Source organism: Pimephales promelas, chromosome 10, assembly GCF_988280905.1.
Source record: "Pimephales promelas chromosome 10, fPimPro1.hap1.1, whole genome shotgun sequence".
Classification (NCBI taxonomy): domain Eukaryota; kingdom Metazoa; phylum Chordata; class Actinopteri; order Cypriniformes; family Leuciscidae; genus Pimephales; species Pimephales promelas.
The window spans coordinates 36,933,800-36,953,336 of record NC_142778.1 but is presented as its reverse complement, the minus strand read 5'-3'; the positions used below and the strand labels follow the sequence as shown (position 1 = coordinate 36,953,336).

General features: G+C 34.9%; 1 protein-coding gene and 1 long non-coding RNA gene across 2 annotated transcripts in view; both read right to left on the bottom strand.

Moving 5' to 3' along the window:
- The window catches only part of hcn4 (hyperpolarization activated cyclic nucleotide-gated potassium channel 4), a 98,109-nt gene that overhangs the window by 10,473 nt on the left and 68,099 nt on the right, over nucleotides 1–19,537 (bottom strand). Inside the window, exons 5-6 of the mRNA XM_039684298.2 lie at nucleotides 11,610–11,756; nucleotides 11,292–11,532 (exon numbers count right to left, since the gene is read on the bottom strand). Coding sequence (XP_039540232.2) covers nucleotides 11,292–11,532; nucleotides 11,610–11,756 — 388 coding nt within the window. The remainder of the gene's footprint in view (nucleotides 1–11,291; nucleotides 11,533–11,609; nucleotides 11,757–19,537) is intronic.
- On the bottom strand, nucleotides 4,508–8,770 carry LOC120487876 (uncharacterized). The gene is made up of 4 exons (XR_016145412.1): nucleotides 8,370–8,770; nucleotides 7,200–7,523; nucleotides 5,633–6,149; nucleotides 4,508–4,760 (listed from the first exon to the last, which is right to left on the bottom strand). It is a non-coding gene; the product is annotated as an uncharacterized LOC120487876 (long non-coding RNA).

The following is a 19,537-nucleotide window of genomic DNA, read 5'->3' as shown; positions in this document are numbered from 1 at the left end:
AGGTTTATTAGTAATAATTCTGTTTATTAACAAAGCACATGCAGGAAACGCACTAGTCTGCAATGGAAAATACGGTTGTGATTCCCTAAATCCGAATCTAATCGTGCGGGACATAAAGATTCTCAACTCTGATCAATGCATGAGTCAGGTTTCTTCCTGTGTGACGATATTGACCGTTTGTTATGAAAGAGCTGAGCATTATTAATATGCATGTGTGTGTTGAGATGTGTGCCGGACACACAGGAGTGACACTGGGTTTGTCCCAGGATGACTCTGACCTCCTCCTCCATTAGTGTGATCGCTCCACAGCCGTGTGGGAGTGCGTGTGTGTGTTTGGACTGTGGTTCTGGCTGTGTGTGTGTGTGGTACGACTGTGTTTTATTCATTAAACACTAAGTGGATCTATTCTAATCATCACTCGGGTTTATCTAAACTCCAAACACCGGAAAAATTCACATCTAAATATCATAACCGAGTAATCACTACTCGTGTCTCACTATGCTTACATTTTAGGACAGAGTGCTTTAAAAAAATACAAAAAAATATTATTTTTTACTTATAATATTTTTTTTTTATTATTATTTAAATATATATTTTTTTTCCGGGAAACTCAACAATTTTTTAAAAATATATTAAACACTATTTTTGAATAATTAATTAATTATTATTATACAAATTTGTTTATTTTATTAAATAGTAATTCAAAATTATTATTTAATAATAATGTCCTCTTTGTTTTTAATTTGATGGACACTGATGAATCAGATGAATTAGAAGAATGATAAGTATAAAATCACATTATTAAACAGGTAGTTCTGTATCTAAACTATCCGGTGGGATGAGCCACGCTCAAAGCAGCTTTAAAATATGATTGCATTTTATATATATATATATATATATATGAAGAGTTCAGATGCAAAAGCCTCTAAGTGCCATTTGAAATTTTCTTCTAGAATGATCATTTTTATCAAGCTTGTATATTTAAGTTCAGTGATTTCACTTAAATGGCAATGAAGATTACCTATTAATTGTTATTTAAGTGAAATTACTGAACTTAAATATACAAGTTTGATAAAAATCATCATTAAAGAAGAAAATTTCAAATGGCATTTAGAGGCTTTTGCATCTGAACTCTTCATATATATATATATATATATATATATATATATATATATATATATATATGTTATGTCATATTGCCCAGAACATAAAACACACACACACACACACACACTTCTGAAGTGTGCTGCATTATACTTTGAACTCTAACACTAATTCTAATGTCCTGTCATTTCTGTATAATTCCACCAGTTTTAATGGAAAGGAACATCAGGACTTATAAAAAAGAACAAATAAGCCTGTAGAAATAATCCAAACGAATCAGTGAACCTGTGAAACACTCTCATCGTGTCAGTGTGTAATGAGAGTCACAGCTCCAACGGTGAGAGGATTATTCACACACACACACACACACACACACACACACACACACACACACACACACACAGTCATGTGATTCTCAGATCAGCTGACTCAAGATGACAACCCTGATAAGACACCATGTTCGATTTTCCTCAGAAACTGAGACGCGGATCTGAGGGGATTTTCCCAAAGACAATCATGTTTCCAGATCACAATAAAGCCGAACGCTCCCGATCGTGACATTTAACTAAGAAACACACTCGACACACACTCCTGCTGCACTTTCAGATCTTGGAAAAGCTTTTATCCAAAGAAGCTCATGGCACAGTCCACCTGCACTGTGTGTGTCTGTGTGCATTTGTGTGATTGTGTGCGTGTGTGTGTGTATGATGCAGGACTGGGAACTATCTTACAACTACTCAGAACATAAAAGGCAACACATTTTCTTCAAAATAAATAAATAAATAAATAAACAAGAGTGCGGGCCAATGATCATATCCAAAATAAAAGTTTGTGTTTACATAATAAATGTGTGTGTATTGTGTACAATTATTTTGTACGTATAAATACACACACATGCATGCACATATTTAAGAAAAATGTGTTATTGTGTAGGTGTGTTAATATAAATTGTGTATAAATAAATATATACAGTATTTATCTGCCAACATTACAAGAGCTGTATTATATATTTAACATATAGTCTTTTTGTAAATGTGTTTTTGTGTATTTTATTATTGTAATAGGCATAGTGTACCCTATGTTATCTTATAGTGTTATTTAGATATTTTTTAGTCAATTTGCTATAGACCTATAAATGTATTTTCTTGTTTGTATTGTAATGCTTTTTTACATCTTGGCCAGGGGACTACAGATGAAAAATAGCCTTTTGGCTAATTCTGGCTTTTTTAACCATGTGTGTTCATGCGTTTTGTGAAATTGCACTGTCCCCTTTTAAATAAACCAATAAATCAAATCAAATCAAATTTATAAGCAAATATTTCCTGCCTATGCGTGTATTTATATATACAAAATAATTATACACAGTATGTTAAACACAAACTTTTAACTATATACTTTAATAGCAGGCTTTTTCTGCTCCCGTCAAGGTTTTCTTTCATCCTTGTTACATCACGCTCAACCATGTGACCTCATTACATACATAATTCCCATCAGGCCCTGCATTTAAATCATTGATGCCCAACACAATGACAGGAATCATGAGGGCATCCACGTGTTTTAAACTCACGCTTATCTCACGGCTTTTACTGCCTCATTTATGCGATGAACTTTAATAAAGTCTAAAGTAATGAAAGGGGAGTTGTGCTCATCTCTTCTTCCCTATTGTGCCGTATATGAGCATGAAACACTTCTGGAACAGGATCACATGTGGGCGGGGCTTGATTGTGTCCGTGTGGAATTGATTGGATGGTTGTGGTTTGCTATTGGCTGATCTCATGTGATTGACAGGTTAAAGCCCCACCCACATCATCAGAGAAGAGATGCTGCAAGAGGAAATGATTCTGATTCAAGATTATTAACACAATAAAGATAAATCATTTATAAATAAGAATGTTCAGTTTTGATTTAATAAAGACTATAAGTCCCTTGTTTTGGACAAAGCCAGCATCTAATGATTGACAAGTAATAAATATAAACAAATTAATTTCACGAGTGAATGAAAACAAATTCTCCACAGCTTGCCGTTCATTTCCCAGCATGCACTGGTGTCAGGAATGACGTGAGATGGTCAGAAGCGTGCAGATTAACATTAGCATTGATATAGATTGAATGCCATCTCGTGTCGAGGTCAGAGGTCGTGAGCGCCGGACACTAGCTGCAAATAGTGATGAGTAGATAAACGCCCAAACTACACAATGACATGAAGCAAACGACACTGTGTGAAGATTTTTGCCACCGCCCCTTTTGCAGATTATTGCTGAAGTAAAAAAATAATAAGTAAATCCAAAAAAAGTTATATTGGTATAAGTTTATGAAAATTATTTATAAAAAATATTTTATATAAAATATATATATATTTTATAAATCAGGTTGAACTCAAAACTGCAATAAAATCAAAGCCATAAATCTAAATAGGTTGTGTTCCAAATTTGAGGATGATATCTCAAAAAATGAGCTTTGGGTAACAGTTTGTTTGGGCGTAGTAACATGTTTTCCCCATTGGGTGGCAGCAAAACCCCACTGGAGCTCACAGTGATTGGATTTGTTATTTGCAGTTTTTCTCTACACACATATTTTTTTTATAACACACATACTAACCACACTCCGACATCCATACCAACACACCCACACAAATATCGTTGCATAATTTATCCAGTCGGCTCTATAATATGCCGAAGCAGAAAACAGGAATAAAGCCATATTTGTTTTATAGGCCAAACTTAAAAAAAAAAAATGGCACCATCTGATAAAAAATAGTAAAAAATAAAATTTTGAAGCCTTGCCATCAGAATGAAAGCTCTTAACAAAGATTGCATAATTTTATAGTTTTGAACAGGGGATTAAAAATGGCAGTTTTAATGGGTTTCAATGGGGACATTTTTGTCCAAAAGGTGCTGAGAGGGAGTAGTTTTTGTACCTAATGCAAAAAAATGACGGTGAAATAGTAAAATTCCAATAAAAATACACACCTGTGCAAAGTTTTTTGCCGTTAGCTTCAACACAGGCAAAGTGATCAAAAAAACAAAACTGAAAAGGACAAAAATGTCCATACGGATGCACAAGGGTTAAAGATTGTTTCCATCCAGGGCCGGCCTGAGGCACAAGCGAACAGAGCGGCTGCTTGGGGAGGGTTGAAAAATCAAGTCGAAAATTTGAAAAATATTTTTTAGATGAATTAAACAAGTGACATATGAATGAATGAATAATTAAAGACAAGAAAATTCTGATTCCATGATCAATATACCTCTCTTCATCAGTTTACCAAATAGGTGATTTTGAAATGTTGAATATGGTTTTACCATTGGAGCATTTCTATGTGATATCACTGCAATGTTATTCCGAGGTGTTTTACACATCATACATTTGTTCCCCCTCAAAGAAAAAAAACAATTACTTAAACAAGCATGTTGAGGTAGCATTTTACTCAAAGAAAAATCAAGCAACACAATCAAGGGTAAGAGAACTATATTACAGTACGCCACAGTACGACTGTCGTTTACTTTTCGGGTCCTTGAAAAGTACAGTATGGTCATTGCGCCGGCCCTGTACCTTTCGAAGAAGATCATCCCTGAATTTTTGTGAAGTCAGTTCATAAATTTTCCAGGCCACCCACTCTTTATTTAGCTTGGGAAAAACAATGTTGTATCGAGGAATACCTATAAAATAGAAACGTATAAAGTCACATGCCATTATTTTATGGAATAATTAAATTACCCAGTCCATTTTTCTCTGTGTTTGTGTGTGTGTATGTGTATATATATATATATATATATATATATATATATATATATCACACACATGCATATATATTTAGAAAAAAAAAATTATTTCGCTTATATATATATAGCTTATAGTCATACAAAAAACAAAAGACTACGCATACTTAAAGTAGTTCACTTTAAAAAAAACTTTTGCTGATAATTTACTCGCCCCCATGTCATCCAAGATGTCCATGTCTTCCTTTCTTCAGTCGAAACGAAATTAAGGTTTTTGATGGAAACATTACAGGATTTTCTCCATATAATGGACTTCAATGGGGACCAAACGGTTCAAGGTCACAGACGACACCAGACGATGAATAAGGGTCTTATCAAGGACCCATCGAGTCATGACTCGAAAAAAGATTTGTTCATTTTGATGAACAGGAGAGTCACAAACACTCATCACAGAAAATAGCAAGCAAGCATTTGTGCTTATAAAACTTAAACTTTTTTACTTATTTTTGAACTGGTCGATGGTTTCGCTTGATAAGACCCTTATTCATCGTCTGGAATCGTTTAAAGCCCTTTGAAGCTGCACTGAAACTCTCATTTGGACCTTGAACCGTTTGGACCCCATTGAAGTCCATTATATGGAGAAAATCCTGGAATGTTTTCATCAAAAACCTCAATTTCGTTTCGACTGAAGAAAGAAAGACACGGACATCTTGATTGACACGGGGGTGAGTAAATTAGCAGCAAAAGTGTTTTTTAAAGTGAACTACTCCTTTAAAGCGACTCAAATAGTTATAGTTATGATTTACACTTACCTGTCATTTCTCCCATCCCATGACAAAGGCAGTATGTTCTGTATCCGCCTTCCAAAATATTCTCCTGTTGTTCTTTGTACACAACATCTACAACAGAGATTAGATAAGAGGACTGGATAGTCGGTGTACAAGTTTGTTTTCTTTGGTATTTGTAGGTTGTAGGCAATGTATCCCAGTCATCAATGTCCACATGTGTCGTCGCTGCCACAAGAAGGTTATTAGCTGGTATTCCTCAAATATCATCACATGAGTCCCATTTTCCTTGATGACCATTAGAACATTCCCATATAACACGTATGAAGCGACCACAAGTTATTTTTTGGGTCTCGATTACTAATGATCCACAATAATGGCATCTATTAAACAGCTCCATCAATCTGGACTCATTCACAATCCAATTTTGATCTTTGCATTTATTTTCTTCATCATCTTCTGCAGTCGAAGTAGATGTCGAGGTGGAACTTGGAGGAACAAGACTTCCTTCAGATCGGTTGTCAATTTCAGCTGTTTTTACACTCTAAATGGAAAAAAATATATAACTTACATTTGTGTTTGACCAATTACAAAGAAAAAAACAAAATATTAACATTTTCTTTAACCCTTGTGCATCCGTATGGACATTTTTGTCCTTTTCAGTTTTGTTTTTTTGATCACTTTGCCTGTGTTAAAGCTAACGGCAAAAAAAAATTGGCACAGGTGTGTATTTTTATTGGAATTTTACTATTTCACCGTCATTTTTTTGCATTAGGTACAAAAAATACTCCCTCTCAGCACCTTTTGGACAAAAATGTCCCCATTGAAACCCATTAAAACTGCCATTTTTAATCCCCGGTTCAGTTAACTATAAAATTATGCAATCTTTGTTAAGAGCTTTCATTCTGATGGCAAGGCTTCAAAATTGTATTTTTTACTATTTTTTATCAGATGGTGCCATTTTTTTTTTTTTTTAAGTTTGGCCTATAAAACAAATATGGCTTTATTCCTGTTTTCTGCTTCGGCATATTATAGAGCCGACTGGATAAATTATGCAACGATATTTGTGTGGGTGTGTTGGTATGGATGTCAGAGTGTGGTTAGTATGTGTGTTATACAAAAATATGTGTGTAGAGAAAAACTGCAAATAACAAATCCAATCACTGTGAGCTCCAGTGGGGTTTTGCTGCCACCCAATGGGGAAAATATGTTACTACGCCCAAACAAACTGTTACCCAAAGCTCATTTTTTGAGATATCATCCTCAAATTTGGAACACAACCTATTTAGATTTATGGCTTTGATTTTATTGCAGTTTTGAGTTCAACCTGATTTATAAAATATACATTTTATGTAAAATATTTTTTTTATAAATAATTTTCATAAACTTATACCTATATAACTTTTTTTGGGATTTACTTATTATTATTTTTTTTTTACTTCAGCAATAATCTGCAAAGGGTCTTCTTTAAAATGATACCATACTTAAGTCTGTGCTCCGAAGCGTCACATTTTTATGACATGGACATTTTTGTCCTCTTTTTACCTGTGTAACTTTTTTTAATTAATGCACAAGGGTTAAAAAGTTAACTCACCCATTGACAGGACTTTGTTGCAGGAAAGGCGTAGTACGTCCCTGATGTCGATGGCATTGAACACTTTACAGCTCTAGCTGGACTTGATAAAACCAAAATAAGACGTGACGGAAATGAGCTCACAGGTTCTTGCTTAAATCTACGGATTCTTTGTTGTTTAAGTGGGGTTGAGTCGGGATTGGGAACAGCATTTAAATATGAATCCGGCAATATTTCCTCTTTTACAGTGTTTTCACTTAGATCAGTTGCTTGTGGGAGAAAACTGGTAGGGACTGGATCTGGTAAACCAGGGTCCGGACTGAGCAGTGATGGATCCTTTGTCTCCTAAAAACAATTCAAGTCACTGTTGTAACTCGGATGTAATAAAATGTACCATGTGCAATGCAGTTTAAATATATATAGCCACAGATGACGACATTGAAGGACTTTAAAAAACACATTTGCTGATAATTTACTCACCCCCATGTCACCCATTCATTTTTCATTCTTTCTTCAGTCGAAAAGAAATTAAGGTTTTTGATGAAAACATACCAGGATTTTCTCCATATAATGGACTTCAATGGGAACCAAACGGCTCAAGGTCCAAAAGACAGTTTCAGTGCAAACTGTTCAAAGGGCTTTAAACGATTCCAGACGATGAATAAGGGTCTTATCAAGCGAACTCTCCTCTCATCAAAACGAACGGATCTTTTCCAGAGTCAACTTGTTCATTTCATTCGTTGAATGAACCAAATGACACGAAAAAAGATTCGTTCATTTAGAGTCATGAACACGCATCACAGAACAGAGCAAGGCGAGGATTCAAGCTTATAAAACTTAAACTTTGTTATTTATTTATTAAATGAGCGATCGTTGACCCTTATTCATCGTTTGGAATCGTTTAAAGCCCTTTGAACAGTTTGCACTGAAACTGTCTTTTGGACCTTGAACCGTTTGGTCCCCATTGAAGTCCATTATATGGAGAAAAATCCTGGAATGTTTTCATCCAAAATCTTAATTTCTTTTCGACTGAAGAAAGAATGACATGGACATCTTGGATCTCATGGGGGTGAGTAAATTATCAGCAAAAGGTTTTTTTTAAAAAGTGAACTCATCCATTAAGATAACTAATATAAACTTTAAGTTAAGTTATGGTTACTTTAACAAACACAACGTGCCGCTTACACTTACCTCGTACATTACTGGCACAGCTGTTGAGTTCAGTAATCGTCGACTGTTTCCTAAAACTGGCCTGAAGTCGTCAGGTGTAAAATGTTCACTGCACAACCTCAAGTGTTTGACGACTTTCAGTGGTAAATGAACATCCCGCTGAATCGCCAGCAGCCATAGCTTCACTCGCTCAACATCATTTAGTGGGAAAGTGAAAAAGGTAAGCCGTTCATTTCCAAACATTGAGGAGGCACTTGCACGTTTTTTGATTGGTTTCTCACGATTCGTACATCCTGGAAATGAACACCTTTTAACCATTTTATAATCTATATCGAGATAAGTGTCGAATTCAAAAGCTTCTGCAGCGCGCGTCTGCCTCTGCATGTAAACAGAAAGTTTGTCGCTTCCGGTTACATCAGCACGTCAACTGACGTCATAGCGCAATATGGGGAACGGAATATCCGCCATTTTTGTGAGGCCACAAACACAAGCCGGCAGCTATGTTGGTTGTATTAATTGTTTATCTGAGCATGCTTAAAATAGTTTACAGAGACAAACTCCTAATGTACGCCAAGAAATGCTAACGTTATGTTGAAAAAAATCTACTTTATTGGAAATGTCGATCCTTATGAAGTCCAAAGCCCTGTGGATCCGCGACAATGACGCCTTTCCTCCCGTCACATTTCCTGATATATGAACTTATTTTACAGAAATTTCGTAATTGTGTAGCCCACATTCAGTTCATTAATAGTTGGGTACATGACCTGGAGATTTGTAAGCCTGTCAACGGTGAAAACACTGTCGTCCGAACTTAATATAATCAATAATACCCATAAGTAGGTTATATTTTCCACAAGCTCTTAAGAATTAGGTGATACAGTTGAGACACCCATTTTTAATGATGTAAAGGTAACTAATCGTTCATTGAAAATATAATAAATAAGGACAAATAAAAAAAAACAATTGGGCAACATTGTTTATTTATTCCATTTCAATTCATTAATTTTTATTTGGTTTAAATTTATAAAACAGAAACAATATATTTTATATTTGCATTAATAATACACAGTGTAATTATAACAAATATCTAATTTTAATTTCATTTGCGGCTTATGCTGGCTAATTACAATGTTTAACCTGTTATCATAACACTGAAAATCTAAAACAGTGTGTTTCCTTATAGGACTCTATCGGGGGTCCAGATACACACATGTCTCAACTTACCTCGCTGGCCACCTCACACATTTCTCTAGATTTTGCATTGAGCTTGCATGACACAATCTCATGCAATATGCCAGTATTTAGGGCACAGAATTACGTTTGTGATGATACCAGTTACGTTTAACAGTCACATAAGGATAATAGTGTGATCGGATCGGAGATGCGTCCATTGTTCAAATTTCCCACAATCAAAGAGGACACTAATATGCATGTGCTTGTGATTGCTTAAGGTGTCTCAACTGTACTCAGTCTACCCTACCTATGTAGGTGCTCTGTTATTTAAAGTGGAGGCTACTTAAGTTTGTTCTCAACATGATTCTACTGTGTGTGTGTGTGTGTGTGTGTGTGTGTGTGTATATATATACACACACACACACACACATTCTTAACATAATTGCACTCTATATAATTCAGGTTTGCTTCACTTGCTTCATTCTGACTTTATATCTCGCAATTCTGACTTTATATCTCGCAATTCTGACTTTATATCACGCAATTGCGACTTTATATCACACAATTCTGACTTTATATCTCGCAATTCTGAGAAATAAAGTAAGAATTGCGAGATATAAACTCGCAATTGTGAGGAAAAAAAAGTCAGAATTGTGAGATAAAAAGTATTTTATTATTATTTTTTTATTCAGTGGCGGAAACAAGCTTCTGAATCATGAAAACTGAACGATAGACAGTTTTTTTTTGCAACAGTAAAAAAAAATTGAAACAATAAAGGGGCCAAACATGATCTGTGTTAATGTCCCAGAAATAGGGCACTTACCAGAGACGATCCCACGATTCTGTGACTGTCCCGAAAGCTTAGGGTCAAAAAGCTTTTGTTTTGGCTAATCCATCATTATGAATATTAAAGCTGTAGAAATGGCTGAGCTCCACTGTGTGTGTGTGTGAGACTACTTAACTATATTTTGGGGACAAATTTGTACCTACAAGTGACCAAAACCAGTCCAAAAGCCTCCCTTTAGGGACGTCCTCGTTCTGGTATAAAAATAAAGTAATTAATTTTTTTTTAAATGTAAAAACACACTAAGTTGTGTGTGATGAGTGGGTTTAGGGGTCGGGTTAGTGTGTGTTCGTTGTGGAGGTTGCATGTACCTTTGACTCTAGTACTTGTATTTTAATATGTGTATATATTTATAGCTATTGAAGAACACTCTTGCAGGGCGGAGTACCCATAATATTATTTAAGTACCTTTGTATACTTTTTATTGATGACTGTATGTTTTTGTTTTTAGTTTGTGTGTGTTATAATTGTTGGAGCTTGTATTGCAAGACAAATTTCCGTGTACACGGACAATAAAGTCTTATCTTATCTTATCTTATGGAAGAAGCCTTTATGAATAAAGATCAAACACTCCTAAACATCATCTCAGATTTAGGTTACCAGAGCCGACTTCTTGTGCTCATAATTTGCAGCTTAGGACACACACACACACACACACAGGCTGGTTGTAAGTTGGTTTCAACAACTAAGGATGCCCAAAAAAGAGGGCTAAAGAGCTAGCAAAGCACTGCGCTCAGTCTGCTACTATAGGCAGCCGTCACATCTGTCACCGTAACCATGACAACTGAGTGACGCTCAATATTATGAACATCTGCTGTACGCCACTGGTCCATGATTATCTGCATCTACAGTATTAGTGTCCCTGTAAATCATTTCTTTTAAGTGGATTTAAATAAATAGATGTGTGTGTGTGTGGTCATTTGTACCTCCGAAGTACGATCCGTCGGAGAGTTTGGTCTCGTTGCTTCCTTTAGTGAGAACGCTCACGACTCCGTGCTGGATGAAGTACATCTTCTTCCCGATCGTTCCCTCTCGGATGATGTAATCTCCGGGCTGGAACACCTCGAAGCGAAGTTTGGTGAGCATCGACGTCACAAAATTCGGATCGGCGTTGGCGAACAGCGGCATCGACGCCACCAGCTTCCGACAGTTGAAGTTTATGATCTCCTGAACACATGACAGGCAGATATTGAACACTACAGCTCATACTGCATAAATGTGTGTGTGTGTGTGTGTGTCCTCACCTCTCTCAGTGGCTCATTGAGTTCTCCCAGAATGCTCTCTTCATCGAACATCTTGCCCTGGTATCTGTGCTCGTAGTAATCGTGGATCCGCTGCCTCATGTCTGCCGGCAGCTTATGGAACGACATGTACTGCTCCACCTGCTTATACTACACACACACACACAGAAAAATCAAAGTGAATTTTATGCTAAAGAGAAACATATAAAACATGAATTATTTCTTGCTAATGTTACAACACTGATTTAAAGGCACGCTTTTGATTTCATTGTTCCAACACTGTGCTAGATGACAAGTTTTGGGTTAATTATTGGTGTATATTTTATATTAATACATTATGTTGCACAATTTTTTTTATTTTTGATAAATTCAGACTATATGTAAACGTCTGTGAAATAGCTGATTCAAGACGGTATTAAATAAAAAGTGATATGCAATTTTTACGATCCATCTCTGACTGAATTTAGCAGATTGTTAAAGATAAAAGTGTACATATAAAATGTAAATGTACAAAAAAAGGTAAATGGCTGAACAAGTAATTTTAATAATTTATTAAATTATTATTTTTAAATTATTACATTTAAATACAATTTAAAACATGCATAAATAACCAATTAAATGATTAATAAATAAATAAAATAAAGTTTTTTTTTTAATAGAAAATGTATCAGTTCTCACAGATGACAGAACATTAGCATTCAAGTTAAAATAATGGCACACAACCTTCAACTGACTGTGTGTGTGTGTGTGTGTGTGTGTGAGAGAGAGAGAGAGAGAGAGAGAGACAGTGAGTTACGTGTGAGTGTGTGTGTCCGGGTGTGTGTGTAAGAGAGAGAAACAGACAGTGAGTTTTGTGTGTGTGTGTGTGTGTGTGTGTGTGCTGTTCTGAAAGTTGTCAGGCCCGCTCTGACAGGACAGAGCAAAAGATCAAAGGTTTGTAGAATACAGAGCAACAGAGCTAAGATCTTTACTGACCTTCACACACACACACACACACACACACACTGAATGACAATTAGCCCCTCACACACACACACACGTTCTGCATCAGTTTAATATGCACACTATGATCCACACGAGCATCTGTGAGTCCAGCAGACAGAGAGATATGAGAATAGAAATGACAGATAGATATCACACTTCTATTCTCATCTGATGCTGTGAAGGAGACGCTCAAACTCGTCTCACACACACACACACACACACACACACACAGCAGATGCCAACATCCTCTGAACGCCAGAGAGACGTTCACAGAGACGAGGCTGACGAGACCGTGAGCTGCAGGCCCTGAAACTGGCCATGATCTACTGCCTATGGCACCGCCTGAGAGAACACACACACACACACACACACACACACACTTAAACACACATAACTAAAGACTACATTGATAACACAACTAGTGATTGAAGCTCCTCTTCCTGTAAATGTTATTCACTCTCTACTCCTGCATCATCACGAGTAGCTCCGCCCACAGCCCAATCCCATTGGCTCCTCACAACTGTACATCACACAACACATGTTCTGATCGGCTGATTGTGTCACACCAACAGCCTGCCACTAAAAACTGACATTTTAACCCTTGTGCATCCGTATGGACATTTTTGTCCTTTTCAGTTTTGTTTTTTTGATCACTTTGCCTGTGTTAAAGCTAACGGCAAAAGAATCGGCACAGGTGTGTATTTTTTTTGGAATTTTACTATTTCACCGTCATTTTCTTGCATTAGGTACAAAAAATACTCCCTCTCAGCGCCTTTTTGGACAAAAATGTCCCCATTGAAACCCATTAAAACTGCCATTTTTAATCCACGGTTCAGTTAACTATAAAATTATGCAATCTTTGTTAAGAGGCTTTCAATCTGTTGGCAAGGCTTCAAAATTTTATTTTTTACTATTTTTGATCAGATGGTGCCATTTTTTTAAGTTTGGCCTATAAAACAAATATGGCTTTATTCCTGTTTTCTGCTTCGGCATATTATAGAGCCGACTGGATAAATTATGCAACGATATTTGTGTGGGTGTGTTGGTATGGATGTCAGAGTGTGGTTAGTATGTGTGTTATAAAAAAATATGTGTGTAGAGAAAAACTGCAAATATATGGAGTAAATATAGGGTCATATATATCTGCAAAATAAAAAAATGTTTTGCAAAAAAAAAAAAAAATATGTTTTGCAAATAAAAAAATGTTTTGCAAAAAATATATATGTTTTGCAAATAAAAAAATGTTTTGCAAAAAATATATATGTTTTGCAAATAAAAACAAATGTTTTGCAAAAAAAATATATGTTTTGCAAATAAAAAAAATGTGGTGCAAATAAAAGTAGAGTATTGACGAAAAATGCTTTTTTGCAAGTAAAAAAAATAATTGCAAAAGAAAAGTTAACCAATGGGGGAAAAAATAAAGTTTAGCAAAGTAAACTTTGACTTTGCAACACATACTTCCCTTTGCGCCGCTCCTTTAAATCCGCGTTTCAGTCATCCGTGCCTCTGCGGCGCACGCTTTCCTTTGCGCTTCTTTTTTCTTTGCACCTCGCTTTGTGTCCCTGATTTGACGTGGGGGGCGGGGTCAAGAGGTTGGGGTGTGTACAAGCATAGATATCATATAGAGACTAGATACCCTATTGTCCGCTGGAAAACGAGAAATCCGGCCGCCATCTTGAACCGGTCGTCTTCCTAGTCTCGTTGCGTGGCAGCAGATAAGATGCCAGAGCACTGTGGAGCATTTTCCTGTTCTAATCGCCGGATCACCGAAAATAGGGCTTTTCACAAGTAAGTCTTAACATTACCGTACTATTGGTTGTATTTTGTGAATAGAATATTACCAGATAATCGAGAAGGACCAAGGATATGTTCTATAACTGTACTGAAATCGTTGTGAAATGCTGTTTACTGCATCAGCCGGTGTTCACTCGGCATGGAGAGGTGGGGTAACTGTTAAAGTAATAATTACAAGAACTTCTAGGTTGTCAGATAAGCATTCAACTGCCCTGTTGTATAGGTTATTTGTGTTTGCGCACATCAGAAAGCAACGTAATATAGCCTACACGCATGACAGCGATGCGCAAATTGAGTTACCTCTCCAACTTCTAGTTTTATTGATAACCTATATCTTACCACATGCGATTTGGCTATTGATATTACAGAAGTCCTGTGGTAAAATTACATTAACTTACCCCATCTACCCTTGTAAAGTTAATCCGATAGGGCTTTAGTCTCGACATTTTCCCCTCCTACATCCACATACAATAAAAAAGGTATAGGCTTAATGTTGTCTGAATTTAATTTTTAGAAATTAACGTTACTGATGCAAACACGTTGAAAAGCTTCTTCTCAATTTTTATTACAGGTGGCTGCATTCTGTGTGTGTGTGTGTGTGTGAGAGAGAGAGAGAGAGAGAGAGAGAGAGAGAGAGAGAGAGAGAGAGTGTGTGTGTCTGTTCGTGTGTGCGTGTGTATGTGCGTGTGTCAATCATAAACTGTTTCTTCAACTTATTAAAATATCTTACTTTACTGCTACTATCTGTTTCTGCTTCTTTATTATATTTATAGTGTGTAAATTATAAAATACATTATATCCTTCATCACATATATATTGTGTCTGGTCACTTTATATCTTATATCAGAATATTATATTACTGTTAACCTACAATGGATATTAAAATACGCCGAACCATGTGTCCTGTATCATAGCTACATGTATGACCTTTGCAGCAAAAAAACCCCCGTGAAAATCAGTTCAGTATTCAGTGAGATATGATTAATTTAATGCGCTGACAGCTCATTTCACCTGCTATTCAGATTACACTGAGCGGAGCGGATGACCGGTTTAAGATGGCGGCTCCAATTCTCGTCCGTGCTAATAGGCAGTAGCGGTCGATAGGGCGTCTACCTATATGATGTCTATGTTGTACACACCCCAACCTCTTGACCCCGCCCCCCACGTCAAATCAGGGACACAAAGCGAGGTGCAAAGAAAAAGGAAGCGTAAAGCAAAGCGTGCGCCGCAGAGGCACGGATGACTGAAACGCGGATTTAAAGGAGCGGCGCAAAGGGAAGTATGTGTTGCAAAGTCAAAGTTTACTTTGCTAAACTTTATTTTTTCCCCCATTGGTCAACTTTTCTTTTGCAATTATTTATTTTACTTGCAAAAAAGAATTTTTTCCTCAATACTCTACTTTTATTTGCACCACATTTTTTTTTTGCAAAACATATATTTTTTTTGCAAAACGTTTGTTTTTATTTGCAAAACATTTTTTTTTTTGCGAAACATTGTTTTATTTTGCAGATATATATGGCCCTACTTTGACTCCATACACAAATAACAAATCCAATCACTGTGAGCTCCAGTGGGGTTTTGCTGCCACCCAATGGGGAAAACATGTTACTACGCCCAAACAAACTGTTACCCAAAGCTCATTTTTTGAGATATCATCCTCAAATTTGGAACACAACCTATTTAGATTTATGGCTTTGATTTCATTGCAGTTTTGAGTTCAACCTGATTTTAAAAATATATATTTTATATAAAATGTTTTTTTTATAAATAATTTTCATAAACTTATACCTATATAACTTTTTTTTGGATTTACTTATTAGTATTGTTTTTACTTCAGCAATAATCTGCAAAGGGTCTTCTTTAAAATGATACCAAACTTAAGTCTGTGCTCGAAGCGTCACATTTTTATGACAGTTTTTTGACACGGACATTTTTGTCCTCTTTTTACCTGTGTGTAACTTTTTTTAATTGATGCACAAGGGTTAACTACTTAAACAGTTCCCGATGCTCTTAATTACATAATCTCATAATAAAAGTTATGCTCGTTTTAAAGACTGACTGATTTGAAAAGATTGTTGTGCGTTTGGCGGATGCTTTTATTGTCTTAAACATTTACATCAGTTCATGCATGAATCAAACCCAGTGCTGTGATCTGAACAGAAGCTGCAGAAACACTCTTCAAAATGTGCTTTTATAGGAAATTATGTCATCATATGTGTGTGAGTGAACTCTCACTGCTTTCGTTCTGCAGTGCAAACACACTCACTCACACACACACACACACACACACACACACACACCAACCCTCCGCGCTCATGTGTGCATCCCAATGAGGCTGTTCATCGAGTGTGACGGCTCACCTACAAACCACACACACACTGACCTCTCCGAGTGTGTGCTGACTTTTAATCAGGCTGTCCACTGTTCATATTCAGAGCACACACACACACACACACACACATTGATATACACACTGCAATTGCGATATCAAACACGATAAAAAAAAGCTTCACATTTGCTGTGCTGCACATTCGGTCAAAAACTTATAAAATATCAATATGACTTTATGATTAAATATTAAATATTATGATTAAATATCAATATGACTATAAATTAATAATAATAATAATAATAATAAAAAAGTAAAATAATTAATAAATAAATAATTAAATAATAATAATAATTCTGAACCACACAATATTATAAGAAATATAACTTTTGTGACATTTCACAGTAAAAAAAAGAGTATTTAGGAAAAATGTATAATAATTTTAGGAAAAACATGATTATATATCAGTGCATCTATAAATAATAATAAATAAATTAATAAAATCTTAAAAAGTTTAAGAAATATTAATATTTTAACAGTTCACTGTAAATTAAAAGTATTTAAGTAAAATAAATAATAATAATAATTTTATTTTGCAGAGGTCCACAATATGGACATAGATGTGATTATATCATCAGTTCTGCAGACGCGCTTCTGACACGCCACACACACACACACACACACACACACACACACACACACATACACACACTCTCCAGGAATAATGACACATGAAATCACCTAACTTTACACACACACACACACACACATACGCATGTGCACTCTCTCTCTCTCTCACACACACACACACACACACACACACACACTCACTCATTTACTCTCTCACACAAACACACCTCTCACACTCACAGACACGCAAGTGAACTTCAGTTCCAGGAAGTGATGTAACGTTCCACCCACACAAAATTACCTGACTTTACACACACACACACACACACACACAGCGCATCCGTTACGCCTCTTTCTGTCCCCTAACACTACATGCAAATTTCCTTTCCAAATGAACATGAATAATTCATATCCCAACAGAGATGTCAGCCAGTTAATTATCATTTCTAAACATTTATGTTTCCTTCTGCCCGTATTCCTCTCTTCACGAGGAAGCCCAGGCTCATCACGGCCTCCAACACACAACACAACGCTTGCTGATCATCACACAGCAAGTGTTTCCCGCAGGAACACACAACTCTAGACCCGAGACTCACGTCAAACTTCTCTAAACCCCTGAAACACCAGCTTTTCTTTGAAATATCCTGCGTGTGTTGATGAATCATTCATTACGGGTCCAGAAACGTGCTGAGAAAATAAATAACACACATTTCGGTTTGAACTTTCTGATGGAACGTGTTTTTTAACACACACACACACACACACACACACACACACACACACACACTAAATTAAGGCTGCATGATTTAGGGGCAAAAACATTTAATTGTGAATTTTCGGATAAAAAGTTGGATGCATAATTTGGTCAAAAATTGAGATTATATTTTTATATGACCATAAAATAATAACAAGAATGATATTTTAGCATTTCACTGCAAAATATACATATTTTTAATAAAAATAAATAGAAATATTTTATATTCTGATAAAAGTCGGCTGCATAATTTGGTCGATAATATATTTATCGATTATAAATCAATAATAAAATTGCAATAATATATTTATATGGCTATAAAATAATAATAATAATTTTCACTATCACTAAATAAATATTATCACTAAATAAATTATCACACTATCACTATTATATAAGTATTTAACAATATAAGAATGATATTTTAGCATTTCACTGCAAAATATACATATTTTTAATAAAAATAAACAGAAATATTTTATATTCTGATAAAAGTCGGCTGCATAATTTGGTCGATAATATATTTATCGATAATAAATCGATAATAACATTGTGATAATATATTTATATGGCTATAAAATAATAATAATAATTTTCACTATCACTAAATAAATCACTACATAAACTATCACACTATCACTATTATATAAGTATTCAACAATATAAGAATGATATTTTAGCATTTCACTGCAAAATATAGATATTTATAATAAAAATAAATAGAAATATTTTATATTCTGATAAAAGTTGGCTGCATAATTTGGTCGATAATATATTTATCGATAATAAATCAATAATAAAATTGCAATAATATATTTATATGGCTATAAAATAATAATAATAATTTTCACTATCACTAAATAAATATTATCACTAAATAAATCACTAAATAAACTATCACACTATCACAATATCACTATTATATAAGTATTCAACAATATAAGAATGATATTTTAGCATTTCACTGCAAAACATAGATATTTTTAATAAAAATAAATACAAATATTTTTATATTCTGATAAAAGTCGGCTGCATAATTTGGTCGATAATATATTTATCGATAATAAATCAATAATAAAATTGCGATAATATATTTATATGGCTATAAAATAATAATAATAATAATTTTCACTATCACTAAATAAATATTATCACTAAATAAATCACTAAATAAACTATCACACTATCACAATATCACTATTATATAAGTATTCAACAATATAAGAATGATATTTTAGCATTTCACTGCAAAATATACATATTTTTAATAAAAATAAATAGAAATATTTTATATTCTGATAAAAGTCGGCTGCATAATTTGGTCGATAATATATTTATCGATAATAAACCGATAATAAAATTGTGATAATATATTTATATGGCTATAAAATAATAATAATAATTTTCACTATCACTAAATAAATCACTAAATAAACTATC